General features: G+C 39.8%; 1 protein-coding gene across 1 annotated transcript in view; it reads left to right on the plus strand.

Annotated features, from left to right (window-relative positions):
* LOC117387416 (urotensin-2 receptor) overlaps positions 1–19,625 on the plus strand; it is an 82,342-nt gene that overhangs the window by 14,817 nt on the left and 47,900 nt on the right. Inside the window, exon 3 of the mRNA XM_033984925.2 lies at positions 5,842–6,220. Coding sequence (XP_033840816.1) covers positions 5,842–6,219 — 378 coding nt within the window. The 3' untranslated portion in view covers position 6,220. The remainder of the gene's footprint in view (positions 1–5,841; positions 6,221–19,625) is intronic.

Genomic DNA, 19,625 nt, shown 5'->3' on the forward strand with positions numbered 1-19,625 from the left:
GTGGATCCACTCTTTCACTTGGCCCTTTGTTTCATCAGGGGATGGATTTGTACAAGTATAAGGGTCACTTAAAAAAAAACAAAAAAACATTTTGACATTAAATTTTACAAGAATAAAGTCATTGTCAAAGTAAAGAGGTAATTTCAGGAATCTTTTAGGGGCTGACGTCAATGTCAAAATGTAGAAGAGCAATTTGCCAAAATGACCAGAGTGCAGAAGAATGACTTATTTGAGTTAAAAGATTAAATAAAAACCTACGCACAATGGATGTACAACTTTATATTGCTGGACTGTTGAATCTTTTCTCCGGCAGTGACCCCCAGGGGTCGTCAAGGTCGTCTTAGCGCAATTTTTGCCAAATTTGTTCCCTTGACTTTGAGCTTTCTACACTTGTTTACACATATTTACAGGCCCGGGGAGCCGTGCACAACCAGGTAGTGGCAGCTCATGTTTATGTACCTAGAACATCCACATATGCAGAGTGGACACAGTGCTCCAGACCCTCACTGAGGAACAGTGAGGACAATATGCTGTGGTCCAGTCCACATAAATCAGGATCTGAAACCAGTCCCAGCTCTGTTTACTGGACTAAACAGTTCACATTTGGAGACAGAAACAGGACAGTGCAGTGGCAATAGGGATTAAGCCTCATTATTATCAGAGAGTAAAACCAAGGCTGCTCAGTGCGCACGGCTCCACAAGCCCATAACGAGAGTTATTTACAATCACCACATCTTTCAACGCCTCTTTCAACATCGGCAATATCCACCATGTTAACAATAGTAGAGAAGCAAAGCCAAGCAGAGCAGAGATTGGTCTCGCACTGAAACTCCTCCACCTATTTGCAAATTGGCACAGAGTCTGTGTTCTGTCCAATGAGCCCCAGGGAGCACCAACCTCAGTGGGCTTATTCCAAGGAGGAGTCCAGTCACAGGGAGAAAATGTAGCCCACTTCATTCAACAGTTTGTGATTTATGCGTACGGGAGGAGAGGTGGCAGCTGAACTGTGAAAGCGATCTGTCTAATAACTTATGAGACATACGAGACGTGTAAAATGCCAGTATTTCAAAGTTTGACCTCCTTTATGGGCATTTATGTAAGATTTTCACCCATCCAAGCCCTGTCTTTCGCAGTCTGCGCTGCCTTTGATTCAGCGTCGAACCGTCTAACCCTAAATCATTAAATGTCGACTTTATTTTTGGCTACGACTTTATTCTCATAAAATTACGATGTTAATGTCAAAATATTATGCCTTTCTTCACGTAGCACCCGCGTAATATTTTTTTAGGCGACCTTTATACGTAGCTTTGAAACCCATCAGTGTTCACTCTGTGAAACAGTCGGCTGGTCATCGCCGTCTGTCAGAAGAGAACAACACTTTATGAAATGAGCTTGTTAATCATCGATACAGGACCATTTAATACAAGATCACATGACTGTATGAGTCTAAGGACGAGTTGCACCAAAACTGAGATGGGGAAAAAGGGCTTTTGGCTGTTTTTTCTTCACAAAAATGGAATATATTTCAAGGACAAGCAAAATTAGATACTTTGATGCCACAAACGCAATTTATTGATCTGGTAACCCACATTTATACTCACACCTGCACCTGTTTAAAATGATTTAAATGGACTTTTTGTTTGTTTTTTGTTTCTTTTTAACAGGGCGCTCATGAAAAGCTGCGCAGTAACACATCTGAAAGCAAAACACAGTGTTAGCAATAGACAAAAGTAGAGTAATTTTGATAATCATGGGTAATTTTAGGTTTGAGACATTTTTGAAACGTTAAGAAAGAAGCACATCATTTCAATTTGTCATTTAGTTCGTTTCATAACTTTACACCGATAACTGGAACGCATGATTGATTTAACATCTGTTTTTACTTTAGCGAATTCGAAATGATGTAAACCTCTTAAATTATAACAAACAACTCTTAGTTTAAAGAAATTCTGTTTGCTTTCTGGAATTACACTGTTTTAAACTTCATAAAGAATCTCTAATGTGTTTAATATGTATAATTTCCCATAGCGTTAAATATTTGAAAAGCATTTGAAAACATTTTAAACGTGTCCAGAGGAATTTACAAAAAATACTGAAATATGGACAGATAAACTAGTACTACAATCACATTCCAGAACATGGGCAGCAGTAGGTCAGGTTGGCGGTTCGAGTCCTTCTCTCGACATAAACATCTTGAGCGGTACGATTCCAGCTCCCACAGATGAATGCTGTTGTTGTGTCCTTGGCAAGACACCCACCTCGCCCCCAGTTTGTGCGTGAAGCGCTTTGAGTGCCCTGAAGGTGGAAAAGCGCTGTATAAAAACGTGACCAATGTGTTTGTACAGATCTAAACTACGTGGTTAGTACTAGCATGTCGTAACGTCTGGGGGGATCAAAGATACAGGCTCGGAGTAAAGATTTAAAAGATTTTATTACAATTTAGAGAATGTGAATGCTGGTTGGAGGAGCTGGTTTTAGGAAGCTGGGTCGGAGGCTGAGGTGCTTGAACCGGTCGTAGGAAGCTGGGTCAGAAGTGGAGGTGCAAGGCATCTGGCGAAAAAAAGGGAGAAAACAAACTAAGTACTTTGAACATAACCAAAAAACACACTGAGCCAAGCAGAACTGAACTTGAAGGTGGAAAAGCGCTGTAGCTGGTTTTGGGGGGCGGAGGTGCTCGAACTGGTCGTAGGAAGCTGGGTCGGAGGTGGGTCCAAGAAACAGGATCTGTAAGAATGAGAAACGAGGAAAACAAACAAAGTAGTTCAAACATAACCAAACACACTGACGATCTGGACCATGTGTAGAAATCCTTGGTCCCTTTGTGCTCCAGAGGTGAAGGCTTGACTGCTGATCAGCTGTAGGCAGGGCCGGTCCAGACTATAAGCAGACGAAGCAGCTGCTTTGGGCCCCGAGGCCAGCAGAGGGCCCCCAAGAGCCCATTTACACCTGTAGTCATTTATATTGAAATTAATATACCAAGTTTTAATGTAATGTAAATGTAAGCCCACTCTCCCAACTGGAACACATTAAAATCCAACAGAAACTTGTCTGGAATTTCAAAAATCTTGACTTCCCCCCCTTATATGTTTGTGTTCTGTTCTTGTGACTGTGGTAGCTGAGATATTCTGGATGTTTTCAGTCTGATGTTGGTCAGATAAATACAAATACAACTGGTCAAGGTGATGAGGGCAGAGTCATAACGTTGTCAAATGTGAATCACCAATAGATGAGCCAGGAGGGCTCAAATTCAGCTTAGGGCCCCCTGAAAGCTGGGACCAGCCCTGGCACAGACACAGAAGGTAGGATCGAAAGACAGCACAGACATAGCGGTAGAGTAAGAATATTTTGTTGTTGATGGAGGAAATTATACTACTTCAGCAATTACAGCCTTGGCAGTTCGCTAATTGCGTCCATTCGCGCCATTTTGATTCAGTTACGATTAATCTCGCAGTACTAACTTGAACCTCTGCTTGGGAAACTGAAAAAAATGTCCCAAAAAGAAGTGTGGTGGCAACTATAATGATTTGAAGTGATCTACACCCACTTTCCAGCACATGCAGATTCAACAGTTGGGGGGCTTCCCAGATGAATGATACAGCTAAATTTATCCTGACATCCTCCTACTCCAAGTTACACGCCCCGAGACAAATGGGTTTTGTGAAAGCAAACAAGTTGTCGTTCACAATTTATTTTTAGTACTTTGTGATGTTCCAAAAATCTGAGAACTTTTGTTGTAGGTAGAATAGTTGTCTCGTAAAATGGTTAAGATGACATCATATCTTTTGCATTATGTATTTAAAAACGTACGTTAAGTAGCCAGAAATGTACTATGAACTATGAATACCAAGTACAATTAAAAGTAGTGGTCCAACAGTAAAAACTAAGGTAACATAAAAGATCCCACTTATTTCACCTTCTAATTTTTTTCTTAAATTTCCCATTATTTATTTATTTTTTATTATCATTATTTATGTATTTTTATATTATTTTATTGATTTATTATATTGTATTTATTTGTGTGATTACGGAACCAATATATTCAATCTTTTGTATCTGATTTTGACACTGACCGGTATGTCCAATTCCAACCTAATTATTTATGCATATGTGTGTGTATGTGTATTTTATTTAGTTTTATTTTATTTATTTATTTATTTTTTATTTAATTTTCAATTTGTTTTAATTTATTTATTATTTTTCATCATTTATTTATTTGTTTTATTTTATTCTCTCCATTTGAAAGTTCCTGCCATCCTGTTGTGTTTTTGTGTAATCTTTATATACATTCAAAGTATTTAAGAATCAATAAAAATAATTAAATGATAATAAGGTAACATAAAGGATAAAAAAAAAACATTAAAAGCCCTGTGCATTTGAGGAACCCCAGTACAGATATATTGTATAAGCAGCTCTTGACGTCAAAATAAGTCGTAGTGTTTCAATCAAACATAAAGCATTTTGTTGTCCGGTAATCAGGAAGTGCGCAAGTTGTTGTTAGCTTTACCATCGTGGCAAAACTTCGCCGTAGTGTATAGAGTTGTGAAAAGCACTTATAAGCTCATTGTGGTAAATAATTAGGATACTCAGACTGCATACAGTACGTTTTTCACGGTTTTAAGACAGTAAAAGTCAAGTACAGAGCCTTTAACATGTGTGAAGACCAAGACTAAACCTTCAGAGTGAACAAATAGTTTATTAAGAGTGATTTGCGCTTAGTAACTACCTATTTTATACTCAATGTCTTTAACTCAATGCTATCCTCGTACCTTTATATAACTGACTTGTGTGTGTGACTTCAGCACATGTCAATTAGTTACTGTCACTATTGTTTATCTGAACATTTGACCAGCGCTGTGCCAAAGTTAAATATAGTGATGCAGATACGAGGCGGCCACAATGTAAGGAAACTATTATCACTGCTGTGTGTAAACGTTACATAAACACAGGGATTAATCAGGACGAGAAATAACAGGATACCATAGCATACATATTTTGGGTTTTGACAAGTATACGTTTGTGTCTGTGTGATTAAAAAACATCCAGGATTGTTTATACTGGCAAAAAAGTGACATACTGTGGGTTTAACTCGTATAGAAGGTACATACAAGTTATTTTTCATTCTCAGTGTAAGGACAGGCCTCACGTGAAACCTCAAAACCTCCAGAATTCACTCACTGAGCTACAGAGGCTGCACTAGTGCTGATTCATGATTGGCTGCAGGTGCTGGGTTTTAGGTCAGGCACAAACCAAACTGTGGCCTGGGGGCTAAATGCGGCCCTCAGACTGTTTTTTCTCGGTCCTCAAGCTTCCAGGTAAATTGGCCCATATTACCTTAAACTGAAAATCTACTTTAACAAGCTCATATCAAATATTTAATGTGTCGCACTGAGGATGTAAGCGTGAATAAACGTCTAGTGGTTCAGTCTAACTTGTAATAATAACATGGATTTGAACTATTCACTGTCTCTGGCCCTCAATCGACCCTCAGCTTTGTCTGTGTTTTTATATGTGGCCCTTAATGCGAAACGGTTGGATGACCCTGATTTAGGTAGCGACGATTCACATCAGAGAGAGACGTTTTTAGGTTTAAACCAACTGGATTTCAAGCCAAAAGATAGACTCATATGAGGCTCATTCTGCTTTCTCATTGGATAATCGCCTTAAAAACCAAAACACCAAGTCATAACGCCACATAAATAACTTCGCCAACATGTCCAAAGAATAAATCACCATTAGAGTTGTTATCGTAAAAGCTATAGTTGATTTGAACATGTTTACCTCATATCTAGGGACACAGTTAGGTCAAAATCTTACATATCTGACTGCTTCTTGCTTGTCCAGGTGCTGTACCTGATCTTCACCATCGTGCTCCTCTTCTGGGCCTGCTTCCTGCCCTTCTGGGTGTGGCAGCTGCTGTGTCAGTTCCACCCGTCCCTGTCCCTGTCCAACCGCGCCAAACGGAACATCAACTACCTGACCACGTGCCTCACCTACTCCAACTCCTGCATCAACCCTTTCCTCTACACGCTGCTCACCAAGAACTACAAGGAGTACCTGCGCAAGCACAAGCGCACGTGGTCGGCCGGCAGCTACTTCAGCCGTCGCAGTCGCTTCCAGAGGTCGCCCCGGAGGTCGCCGTCGGCAAGCAGTCAGCAGTGCACCGAGAGCTTCATGCTAACTCGCACGGCCTCGCTGCGGATCCACAAGAGCAGCCTGTGAGGTGAGATTGATTTCTTTTTGAACGACCGGAGGTTTTATTGTGTTGATTTTAGACAGTTCACATTAGTTAACTGCAACGTTTAGGTACTGCACGTCTGATGGTCACTTGGTTTGGCTCTACTAGTGTCCCATAAAACGCAAATGTGGTTGACAGTTTGAAATAGTTTAAAGCGGCGTTTTTTGTTGATGACTTGGTTCACGTTATGACAAGATCTAAGACGCTGGGTTGAGTTTGTTTGTGTGCGCACGAGACTCGCTAAGTTTGGTACTGTACGAGTAAGGAGTCAGCTATAATGAAGTCGCTCAACTGTCCAACGCTGGTACCGCTGCCGCTGATCCATGCTGATGTGTCCAATTCCCACCGTTATCCAAGTTTGTATCGGGATAAGGAGTGGAGGACGTGTCCAAGACAGATCCCAGGTTAGACTCCTGGGGTCTAAACATGGCCGCATTTCGAAGTCAATCTTCCATGCTCAATGGTGCATGTTGCGAGTTTAGCCTTTAGCAGATAGGTCCTGGACGATGTGCAGTTTAACTATGTTCTGTGAGACTTTGCACGACAAGAGTGGCTGTGAAGGAGACAAAGGAATAATACATAATTTACAAACCATAAATGATAATGTTTATGCTTCCTCCGGCTCGTGCACGACAGTTGGGCTCGTTCGCGTCGCTCAAATGCTCGTTTATGTCTGACCAGTCTAACCAGTCAGTGCTAGAGCTAAGCTAGAGTGGACGTAGAGCATAGCCGAAGCTCGCGGTTAGAAAGTGTTTTTTTGTGATAACAGACGTATTTTGAGCTGAGAAAACGTTTATGATCTGAAAATAGGTGAAAATCGCCACCAAATTCGACCTTTGTGATTATTTGTAGGTGCAGTTTGTGATTACGTTGTGATTATTTGTAGGTGCAGTTTGTGATTACGTTGTGATTATTTGTAGGTGCAGTTTGTGATTACGTTGTGATTATTTATAGGTGCAGTTTGTGATTACGTTGTGATTATTTGTAGGTGCAGTTTGTGATTACGTTGTGATTATTTGTAGGTGCAGTTTGTGATTACGTTGTGATTATTTGTAGGTGCAGTTTGTGATTACGTTCCGCTCTGTGAGAAAAATCCTTTCTGGGCCGAAGGGATTTTTTCGTTGTAGTACCAATGAGTGGCCACTAATCCAACTCAAGGCGGCTCTAAGCCAGCAATACCCTATCGAATTATTTTAATAGATCCATGATTAGGGTGCACATCCCCGGCAAACAGGAGTGTCAGTATCAGGTAGCCAAAAATCTGTTGCCGATACGTTTTTTGATGGTCCCTTTGTTTTATGTGGCGTACAGTATCACCACTTCGCATTTGTTGAGGACGCTGTTGTGTGATGCATATTGACCAGTTGATATAGCCGGGTAAACACAAGCGGAGGGAGTCCCAAGGTGTGCGTAAAGGATGTTCTCATCTGTGGGCTGCCTGAGTGATTCGGCCAGGCTCAAACGGAGCACGTAATAACCTGCACCTAGGACCAATCACACAATCAATTTTTTCAGAGCTTTTAACCATATTATAGGTTTATCACTTCTTATTTAACCTCTCGAAGTTGTATTGGAAGTCAACGGACATGTTTTTTACGTAATTTTAGATGAATATTGCAATTTAAAACGTGCCAAATGTAACATAATTATCCACACGTGTCATGAATTATAATTACACAGCAGACACAAGCACAATAGGTCTTTTTTAGATGTTTAATTCCAGGAAAGATGTCTGTGTAATATCTCAGTTGTGCAGGTATGAGCCATAGTAAAAGAAAAATTCAACTCTTGAAGATAGTGAGGCACAGATCTTAGCCAAAGAAAAGAAATGATTGAAGAGAAGAATTAAAAAGGCAGTTTTCGAATTTTTGTTAGTAGAGACAATGCATTTTTGAACAGAAATGGGGGACTTGGACGTCATTTATCTCCTATTTATAACTACGTACATCCTCAGTCCTAAATTAAAACGAGGAAAACAATAGTGAAAGCCAGTGTGCTAATGCGTTTTCGAGTGTCCATTAGGGACCAAGGGACGCAATATATTACTCAAACACAGTGTCGCTCAATAGACGTAGCCAAGTGTGAACTAACAAACAGAAACAAGTAAATGTGTTAGTTTCAGTGTATTTAGCTTCTCCCTTCAGATAGATATAAAGCAGTGTCCACCAGCAAAGGTCTAAACCAGTCATTCCCAACCTAGAGACCTAAATCTGGGTCGCCAAAGATTCTCAAGAGTCCCCAGGTGTTCCCAGGAGCTCTAAACTAGACCGGGGTGTAATCTAATGAGATGATGGCATACAGAATTATCTTTATTAACCAGAAAATAATAACATTTTTCCTTACGACTATAGCTTCTCAGGTGGGTGAAGGATGTTGGGGTGTGTCGCCGAAACATCCATGGCTAAAAGTATCACTGAGAGGTTGGGAATCACTGGTCGAAACTATGAGAATTGCAGGTTTTATTAGCAAGAAGAGAGGAGATTCCTGTTTACAAGGGACACTATTATTTAAACCAGTGGTTCTTTTACCTGGCTTCGATCGAACCCTAGGGGTTCGGTGAGTCAGTCTCAGGGGTTCGGTGGAGGTCAAGACACGCACCCGACTCATATGATTCGTGGACTGTGAGCGTCTCCAGATTCTGGCCGTGTCCCAATTCAACAAATGCACCTTTGATGTGCCTATCGAAGTACCTGCTCGACTTAAATGAGCTGTTCAAACGGCATAAAAACATAAAATGACATAAAAACGAAGAAAAAGAACAGACTTTGCTGTGAAAATGACATGAGAGTGGCCAAGGTGAAGCCATGTGTTTCTGAACTGGTCTCTCAAAGGCAACAGCAGAAGTCGCACTGATTTGCAGTAAATATTCATTATTATTGTAGCCTGATGGAAATTAGGTGAAGGGTGTGTGTTAAAATGTTAAAAATAATAAATAGCATAAGTATAATAAGTTCATTATTGGAATACATAAGGTTAAAAATTTAAATAATTTCAGTGTGGTAGTATTAAAAAAGGTCGAGTCTTTGTGAAAAGGTATGTATGTAATTTGTCTTGAGTTCATGCATTGTACTGGTTTTATTCTTTGAACACAGTGATGTTAATGCACGGTTTATTTTGTGCACTAGTAAAAATACATATGTCTTGAATTTCAAAAAAAAAAAAAAAATTTCAATAAAGAAGTGTTCGGTGAATGTGCATATGAATCTGGTGGGGTTCAGTACCTCCAACAAGGTTAAGAACCACTGATTTAAACAAATGCAGTCTCAAACTAGTTATTAGTCACAAATTATCCGCCCATTGTATTTCTCTGGTGCCAAGTTGCATAAATATAAATAAAGTTCATGCATTGGACACTGAGTTACAGATGGATAATCCCTCACAAACAAACTTTCTGAACATAAAGAATCGTAAATACTTGTGAGAACATGTTTTTCGTGACCGCAATTATTTTTACTGTATACATTTGGACCCCAGCCATGTTCCCACTTGGGTTGTATGTGTACAGATTTGGCCCCATAAGCCTGATAAGCACAGTGAATGTAACCAAAAGGAAACGGCAAACATGGGAATGAAAGATATGCTAGAAAGATGTGATTTACAATGCAAATACAACCAAGGATAAGTGGATTCTGATAAGCTAACGTGACAGTAGGTCTATGGGTTTATTGTTCAAAACATAGGCAGCGTGATTCAACTGTGTGAAGTGTGTTTTTTACGTCACGCAGTTAGCGAGAAGCTCTTGGGTTTTAGCATAACATCCAGTGTACGACCTATAGTTTAAACAGGACCCATCTGTTGCATTGGTTGTTTTCCTATGTTTTTATATTGAATGATTTAAATAAGATAATCAGATAACTCATCGTATCCAAGAGATGATCATATTGGCATCGCTAGCATCTGTTTCGCAGCCAGACATAATAAATGCGTAGTCTGGACCTTGGTTTTATCCATAGACTGTAAAGAAGTGGACTAAGTGAGTGCGATTAATGTTCATATCTTGAGTTACGGACACAATAGCGAAATTAAAATACGAGAATCACGTAGAGCGGGTTAATACGAACATTTTAAGACTAAAATGACGAGCTGGACAGCAGTATTTACCGAGAGACAGGCCACAGTTTTCTAACGTAAAGTGAACTGGAGCTAGGGTCATTGGGGCTGGAAACACATCCATGATCGTTTCCCTTTTTTGTAGCGTGGCGGCTAGCAGGTTAGCTATGTCCATTTATATATACAGTTTATGGTCTTATCACTCTGAGTTCAGATGGTCGTGATTGACAAGTCATGATCCAAACATGGCATCTTAGGATGGGAAAACGAAATGGAAAAAATGTACAAAGAGGACAGACAAACATCTTATGGAATCAAGGCGCAAAGCACTGAAGTGTCAAACTGAATTCTGTGATTTAAATGATAAATGACCTATGAGCTTTTTTTTCCCCCATGTGTCACTGAAATAAACTGGCCCTTAGCCCAAACTGCACACAGAGTAACTGTTGTACGGAGGCTGGAAGAATTCAAGAGCTTAAAAAAGTAAAGAGCGGAGCTTAGACCACTCTGATGGGGAGGCGGAGGAGTTATTGTGGAGAGTAAATCATACGGTCAGGATTTCAGTCCCAGTGACCCAGTGGACTCAGACGATGTACCTGTTTTTTTACAGTTTGCAGTGGCCCAAAGTTATTCCTCACGTACCTTATGCATTCAAAGTATCCTAAGTATTCACAGCAATGAGTTTATAAGCACTTTTCACGAAGCTTTGCCATCACGGTAATGCTAACAACAACTAGCATTCTCGCCACGTACTTCCTGATTACCTTGATGAAATGCTTTATAATTAGATACTGACGGTACCTAACGGACTTATTTAGACCTCAAAAACTGATTATACAATATATCTGTACTGGGCCAAGACAAATTTTGCTCAGATGCATGGGGGGAAAAAAAATGGTGACGAAAATGTGTGACTCTGCAGATGGATCTGATTTGCGCTCTTCTGAAAACATGTTCCCACTAGATTCCACAGCAGTGTAAACAGTGACATATGGACTGTTTATTTATGGACGTGGGTGAAGAGGACGCAGCGTCAGTGTGAATGAATATTGTATATACCATGGGAAATTCTATTAATCTGAAGCTACTGTACATTGACATGGATTTTTCATATTATTTTCAAAAACTGATTGAGAGCTTCATAGAATAGAGACATTCTGACTTTTCACACAAGTGAAGTTGCCTTTCTAAGTACTATTATTACCACAACTGTCAATTTTGATTAGCATTTGTGCAAGTTGGGACGAGGGCAGTGACAGCAGCCTGGGGGGTGAGCCAAAGTGTGTGACGAAACCACAAACATTTGTATTGAAGGTATGAGAGCGCAAGTGTTCTTTGTACAGAGAGATATGATTTCTTAATACTTTTTGATAGTGTTTGCCAGTGTCTGCTTTGTGTAACTGCTGAACATTCAGCCATAGAGATGCATGTAGAACACCCTTAGCATGATGTGACTGCAAAGCACCGATACCTAATCTTAAACATGGTCTAAAGATACAAAAACAAAACATAACACTGTATATTAATTCTTAATATTTTGACCACCACCTGAACCTCCAGCGGTGCCTGTGCCTCGCATTGAGAGCACTTGTTTATGAAAGTGTATTATTTTGATTTCCCATCAATATTTGTCTTTCCGAATGAGCATTATCCGAGCTCAAAGGTCTTCTTCAATCTGACAAGGCTCTCCTCCCATGTGAATAGACTGGAACACAGGGTGCAGAGGCCAGTGCTATTTATTGACGTATTATTTTGATGTGGAAGGGAACAAACCTGGATAATCTCTGGTGGTTTAGATGTTTTATCTTAAATGTTCCCAGGATTAGTTAGATCCAAAGATGCTGATGTTATTTTCCAGATTCAAAGCCAAAGCAATCAGATGCACGATCACCAAAAACAAGATTAGCATTATCTGAGAAATGTTTGTAGGAGGCTGTTATTGTAGAATTTTGTCAGAATCTCAAATGGAGAACAGGGACCTAGGGTTTTTTCATGTATTTAAGATAAATTTGTCTTTGGCTTAGTACATATATACTGTACCAGCAGCTCTTGAGGTCAAAATAAGTCTGCTATGTATTGTCTGCATTTAATTAACATGTTTTATTGTCTAATATTCAGGAAGAGCACGTTAGCATGGTAGTTGTTGCTAGCAATCGAGCAACTGCATTTACACCCATATAAAATGTGCATATTTACAAAATTCACATTAGAAAAACACATAAAAAATGTGACTTTATGCCATCAAAGCATTCCAGCGGATAACTGGCCATGCGTCTACTTTGTTGTGACATCGCTAATCCTACAGAGGGCGCACCGTGCACAGTCTGATTGGTAATACCTACTGTAAAACTTAAACTCTTTAAACTGTAATAATTGTACAGATATGTTTCACTACCAAGTTAAAGGCTGCAACACTTTTATTAACATTTGACACCCATAAACTTTCCCCGGGTTGTTTTTAGCTTGACGCTCACTCACTGCGCTGGTAATGCAACAACATTTGTTTGGCTGTGCTTCTCTGGAGGATTTTCGCCAACTACAACAAGCATGACGGGATTATTTTGGTTTTATCCATCAACTGTGTGCATTCCTGTCTGGTGCAGGTATGTAGTCCGACGGCAATGTGGTTTTTATATTCATTCATGTGTTTATGTGACTAAATGTGTTTCCACCTTCCAAAATGCTTTTTAACTGTTATGCACTTAAATCAAATCCACCTGAAACGAGCGAATACACTTTTATGCGAATGAAGGGTTGAAAATGCGCCTCTGTCTACAGTAACTTATGCAAATCTTCAAAATGCACATTAAAACAAGGCGTTGGAAATGTAACTAGTGACAGAAAAACTCTCCTCTTGTCTCTTAGAGGTGTGAAAAATGCTTATAAACTCATTGCGGTGAGTAATTAGGATGTTCGAAATGCATGAGGTAAGTGAGGAACAGCTCAGGACCACTGCAAACGGTTAAACATCTGAATGAACTAGTTTTGTGGTTCACTTTTTAAGATAAAAATCAGGTACAGAAAGGAATAAAATAAAAAAAAAATGCAAATCTGATTTTTTGTAAAGAAATAGATGACTAATGTGTGGCGCAAAAACAGATGAGACAGGAAGGGATGTGTCACTGGGATGAGAGGTTGTGTCCAAACCATGGCCCGGGGCCCAAATGCGGCCCTCAGACCACTTTTTATTGGCCCTCACGCCTTCTGCTGAACCGGCCCAATTGATCATAAGCAGCAAATTAAACTATTTCTACCATTACAACCTCAAACATCACATTGCACTGGGATACAGGCCTAAAATTAATGTATTTCAAACCTTATTAATACACAGCGGCTCTGTCAAAGCTGTGTATAAAGCACCGCACTGCATTGATCACCGGTCTGTAGCTCTCCGCTTTGAATATGTTTTGATATGTGGCCCTTGATTAAAAAAAAAAAGTTTGGGCACCTCTGTTCTAAGCGGTCAGCTCTGCAGCGTATATATTCCTAAGTGGTTTTTGGTCAAACCTGAGGAGTGTGCGGAGAAAGTGGGTCAGCCCGAAGTGAGTCACCTTCACACCAGACTTGTCCTGCTTCATAATGTGACAGGATGCACTCTTGAGACCTGCACACCTGTTCAGAACGCTCTGAACGCAGCCATAGAGGTTCAAAAGTAGAAGATCCAGAGTGTGGCATTTACCCTGGTTCAATGCTCTTTTATATTAACCTGTGCCTGTGTGTAACAATCTCAGGAAATCAGGTTTGATTCAGTGGATAATATTAGCACATTTGGTTTGGTTTTCAAGAAAAAGTTGCATTTAGAGTGATTCGTGCATGTTTGAGCTGTCTTTTCTTTAATCACTTAATTTTTCGAGACGCCATCAACCGATTAATCCTCGTTTTCGCCGCTACGTCATATCCCCTCTGATCTCTACTGACTTAATTCTCAAATTTTATTTTCTTAATCGATGATACACATAGTATTCGGCAGCGTTGTGTAGTCATTTTGGTTTGGTTTATTCACGACAGCTTCTCGGCGAAGTCGGTGCACCTGTTTCTTTTATTAAGTCGTTTTAGATTAATTTTGCGATTTAAAACGTCCAAATTATAACATAATGATCCACAGGTGTCATAGATTATAACTACAGCGTTCCCTCGTTTATCTCGGGGGTTACGTTCTAAAAATAACCCGCAAAAGACGAAATCCGCGAAGTATCAGCTTTATTTTTTACAATTATTCTACATGTTTTTTGCTGTAAAACCCCTCACCACACACTTTTCTCACACAGGCATTAACATTTTCTCACATTTCTCTCTTGTTTAAACTCTCTCAAAGTTCAAACCTTCGTCAGCGCCTTTGTCCGTGCAGAACACAGTGTTTCATCGACATCGTGGGTTTTGTCGGGGAGAAAACTTGCAAACAGGTACGCCAAGTAATACCAAAGACTATCCACAGTTGGAGTTGCATGGAATTGGTGGCTTTCCGATCATATAATGTGATGATGTCATACTCTCATTTGAGGATCAAGACCCGTTTTTCCCTGTTGATTACTCTGTACCTTGTCATACGATTTCCAAAAAGTTAATTCTTAAATGTTGAACCTGATCATTTCGATTAGAGACTTAAGCCCAAGAACTCACTGTATTACCACGTATATCTGCATTTTATCTGCCCCCATGTGTATTATTGTATTATTATTGGTCAGTAGAACGTCGTGATGCCATCTGAAACCCATCAATAGTGACAGGCAGTTGTTTCCATGTGGTTTTCATCCAACTCCATCTCTGATTGGGTAAACCTTCCCTGGCAGTTGCTTTCTTAAGTTTCTCAATCAACCAAATACCCTTTAAAACGTATCGGTAAGACAGTTTATTCTCATTTTTCTGCAGAAATCACTTCTTTTCTATAATACGAATGGAGTAAATAGAATTTTCTTGAGCAGATATAAGTCAGATGCATGTGTTTAAACTGCAAATGAGACGTCGTTCGCTTTCCTTTGGTGTCGCTGCCGCAGCCACACACTGTTTATCTGATAGTATCTCCCCGTTCATTTAGCCTTCCATTTGAGCTCACTGAGGCAAACATCAGCGGAATATCGGTCACGGTTTTAAGTGAAGAAGTGGATCTTAAACGTTTCAAATCACAAAATGAACCATATCATCTTTTATTCAGCCAACTGTGATTTTTTAAATTTTTTTTTTAATCGGTGGAGTTTAAGAAATAGGACAGAAGTGCAAAGATTGAGCTTCGAAATTGGCCCTATTGTGAATGTGCGTGAACTGAAAACCACTGCACAAACGCTGATCACGAGAACAGGGAGGGGAAAAACAAACCTGATTTTCTGTATTTTTCAGCACAGCATGAGAGCCGTCCAGCTGCTATACGATGGACGAGAAGGTACACCGGGCACTAGGGCTATCTGGGATTTCATATTGTAAAACCTAAAATAAAACTCTCAGTGTTTGGGATTATCCTGGTGACATTTCCACGATATTCTGGCAATCCATCAGAAATGTATTAAAACGTGTGAAAATGTCAAGGTTGAGGTTCAGGTATTGCATGAAACGTGAATGGACTGGAAAATAAAACGCAAAAGAACTGAAATGACAATAATTATTACTCAAAAAACGTGCTACGCAACTGAACATGGGTTGCCAGTGCAGACAGAGAACACGTACAAGTTTTTCTCATCCTCTTTACAGTTGTTCCTCGCTGTAACGCGGTTCACCTTTTGCAGATTTTTTTGTGTTGTGCGTCCTGATTGGCTGTTGGACTGTAGACCATTGTCCATCAGTCTCCTCCGTGCCGTGTCTCCTGTACAGTACAGAATGTGTTCAGACAAATTTATGTAAACGTTGGATCGCAGTGTGACTCTGAAGTGCTGTATGTTTGCAATTTGTTTTCTCCCGGACAAAACCCACAATGTCGATAAAACGTTCTGCACCGACGAAAGCGCCTACGAAGGTTTGGACTTTGAGAGAGTTTAAACAAGAGAGAAATGTGAGAAAATGTTAACGCCTGTGTGAGAAAAGTGTATAAAGTGTGTGGTGAGGGGTTTTACAGCAAAAAACACATAGAATAATTGTAAAAAAAATAAGGCAGATTTCATCTATTACGGGTTATTTTTATATTGTAATCTCCACGATAAACGAGGGACCACTGTATATGGACAGGTCATGACTCATGTGAAAGTTCAGAACCTCCAGAATTCATGATTGGCTGCAGGTGCTGGGGTTTAGTGACGATTCAGATCAGAGAGAGTCCTTTTTAGGTTTAAACTAACTGGATTTCATCACTGAAACTGGCAACCCAAATGAAAGCCTTATGTGAGACTCGTTGTACTTTCTGATTGGATAATAATCATGAGAACCAAAACACCATATTATAACATAAACAACTTCGCTTTAACGTCCCGTGTTTTTGCAATTAAGACCAAATCACTGTTATCAGCAATAGCAATATTTGATTTGAACATGTTTACCTTGGGGACACAGATATCTCATGTTTGTGAAATCAGAATCTTACGTACCGTTCTTTTAAAGCAAACTTATACTGCCAAATTGAATTTTCAGAGATTTTAACCATATTATAGCACTCTTTGTACCATTTATCTTGATTTTTATTAGAAAAGGAAGAAAATTTGATGCCACGTGTACGTTTAAAATGCCTCAAAGTGTCATTTATTATGTATTATTGTAAGAATCTTGCCCAATCTCACGTCTTCTTTTCATCTAGTGGAATAAATAAATAATAACTGCAATATTATCATCATCATTCTAGTCCTCACAGTGAATTTAATGAATGACTTCGGCAGCCATGTCCTCACACCGAGCGCTCATCCAAACCTGAGAGCTCTGATAATTACTTAGTCACTTGGTTACAAAATGAAAAAAAAAAACGAAAAAAAAGTTGAAGTACACTACACATTTCTGCAGAACATTGCGTCCTCTGCGATGACCTTTGCGTAAACTCTTCACAAAGCGCCGCGCCCGTTGAATATTTCATGGCACGCGCACTGTTAAATCATATGTAAAGTGCTTTCGCTGCTAATGTTATTACGCAAGATGTGGCTGTCGTAGCTCAGAGTGACGTCAATTCGGGAGCTAATCTGTGTCATCGTTAGCGGCTGTACGTGCTAAGAGTTTATCCGTTTTATTTGCAAGGAATTAATCATGACGCACAAGACTGGGAAGAGTTTTTGAGCTATTTTACAGCAGAAATCTTCAACAATGCAGGTTATTACAGTCATACTAATGCATTGAGACGTTATCCTCTTAGAATTACACGATTCTGACCTTCTGTACCAATATTTTTTTTTAGTTTGATGTATTTTTTATGTTTATATTGGCTCAAACCTTGTTCCCTGTTACATTTTGCTCTATCAGCGGTCAGAACCTTAAAGAACACATACTCTACATTCTTGTGGCTTTAATTCTCTTTTGAAACTTCACCTCCGTTTCCAGTGAGGCGTCAAGGTGCTGGAGCTTTACTGTCAGTAATAGGAATGAACAATGAGAAAATAAACAAATGAAGTCCTTATCCCCGTGAATGTTATGCTAATAGAGTCATGTGTTAGCTGAGAAAACAATTTGACCACAAAACGAGGCCGGTGATGGTTTATGGGCTGAAAAACATGTAGGAGAAGTCTGGAGTTTTACCTATGATGCAACTAAAAGGGCAATATTTGAACATATTTTTTATTGCTTAGAATTTTAGGACTTAGTATTTTTGAGTGCTTAGAAAAGACGACTTTGATTTAATGAATTAATGACACAAACTAAGCTTAGTGTCTGAGAGTTGTGAAAAGCTCTTATAAACTCACTGTGGTGAATAATTACAACGATTGAAATGTATAAAATAAGTTAGAAATAACTCTGGACGACTGCAAACAATTTAAAACAGACATGTCAGACTCGTGGACCAAATTTGGCCCTCGATATAAATATGTTTGGCCTGCGAGATCCGCACGAGTATAGCGCATGCACCTCTAATACTACGAATCCCAGAATGCTTTGCAAATGTGTTAGCGCCGGCCCCCACCGCTTCTGTTGACACTCATTAGCATCTGCTACCTGTTGTCTCACTCAAATTTAATCCACTCCTTCTGAAAAACGTGCAGATGTTGTGAACATTTTTCAATAAATACTTTTACGATTTAGTTTTTAAGTTTGTCCCTGTGTGAATTTGAGTTCAAGTAGCATGTTTTAAATGTGATATTATGATTAAATGAAGCTGAAACAACTGCTAAGAGCGTTAGCATGTTCTCCTAGTCTATACGGACCATCTCATTCGTAACATGTTCCGGAGGTGGCACTAGAGCGTCTCTCGGGGAACCTGCTAAGCGTGGATGTGTGCAATGGACTGGAGCGGGAGTGCGAGGGGTGAAGGGTAATCAGGTCACGGCGTGTGATTGGAAATTTCCCACTCGGACATTTTTGCAGTCAAGTCTTTTGTCCCTCTAAAACCCCAATATGATGTATCTTGTTGATACGACATTGGATTTTCAACTTCCAAAAAATGTTATTTGCTGAAAAAACATCGGACGCAGTAAAAGCCCCACGATTCCGAACCACAAGTCGTAAGAACGTATTGACACAGCGGGCGATTACGACGGCTCCATGTTGACTTTTTATATGTCGTCCCGTAATATCCTTTTTCATTTTGACAGATTCTGAAGACGGTTAAGTAATTGAGGGGGGGAAAAAATCCAATATTTACCACTTCTTTCACAACCTTGAGTTCAGCTAATAAATATAACAGTTTTTTTGATTACCCGAGTGGAGCGTCTGGCAACCAATGGATATCGATGATCATAACAACGCTGTGGTTGAAGAATATATCTATATGAGGCGTCAAGCTTATTGGCATTTTCATCGTGGTAATTCTTTTCAGTTTCCCATAGCAGTGTTTCTCAAACTGTGGTTCAGGTACAACAGGAGGCTTTAGATTGTAGTGGTGGGTCTCTGGAATCTATGATTGTCTAGACTTCACTTATTTCCATTTAGTCCAATTTTAGTTGTTTGTTTGGCTGTTTTTGTTCTTTTGAAGGTCCTGTACCTGAATTTTTCCCAGGTATTTGAGCAAAATTTGCCTTACCTCAGTCCCTCACTATATCGCGGTTCACCTTTTGTGGCCTCACTGTCTCGTGGATTTTGTGTGTGCAGTTTTAGATGCTTTTTTTACAGCGTGCATTGTGTTCTGCGTCCTGATTGGCTGTTGGACTGTAGACCATTGTCCATCAGTCTCCTCCGTGCCGTGTCTCCTGTACAGTACAGAATGTGTTCAGACAAATTTACATAAACGTTGGATCGCAGTGTGACTCTGAAGTGCTGTATGTTTGCAATTTGTTTTCTCCCCGAC

This window comes from Periophthalmus magnuspinnatus, chromosome 19 (genome assembly GCF_009829125.3).
Source record: "Periophthalmus magnuspinnatus isolate fPerMag1 chromosome 19, fPerMag1.2.pri, whole genome shotgun sequence".
Classification (NCBI taxonomy): Eukaryota; Metazoa; Chordata; class Actinopteri; order Gobiiformes; family Gobiidae; genus Periophthalmus; species Periophthalmus magnuspinnatus.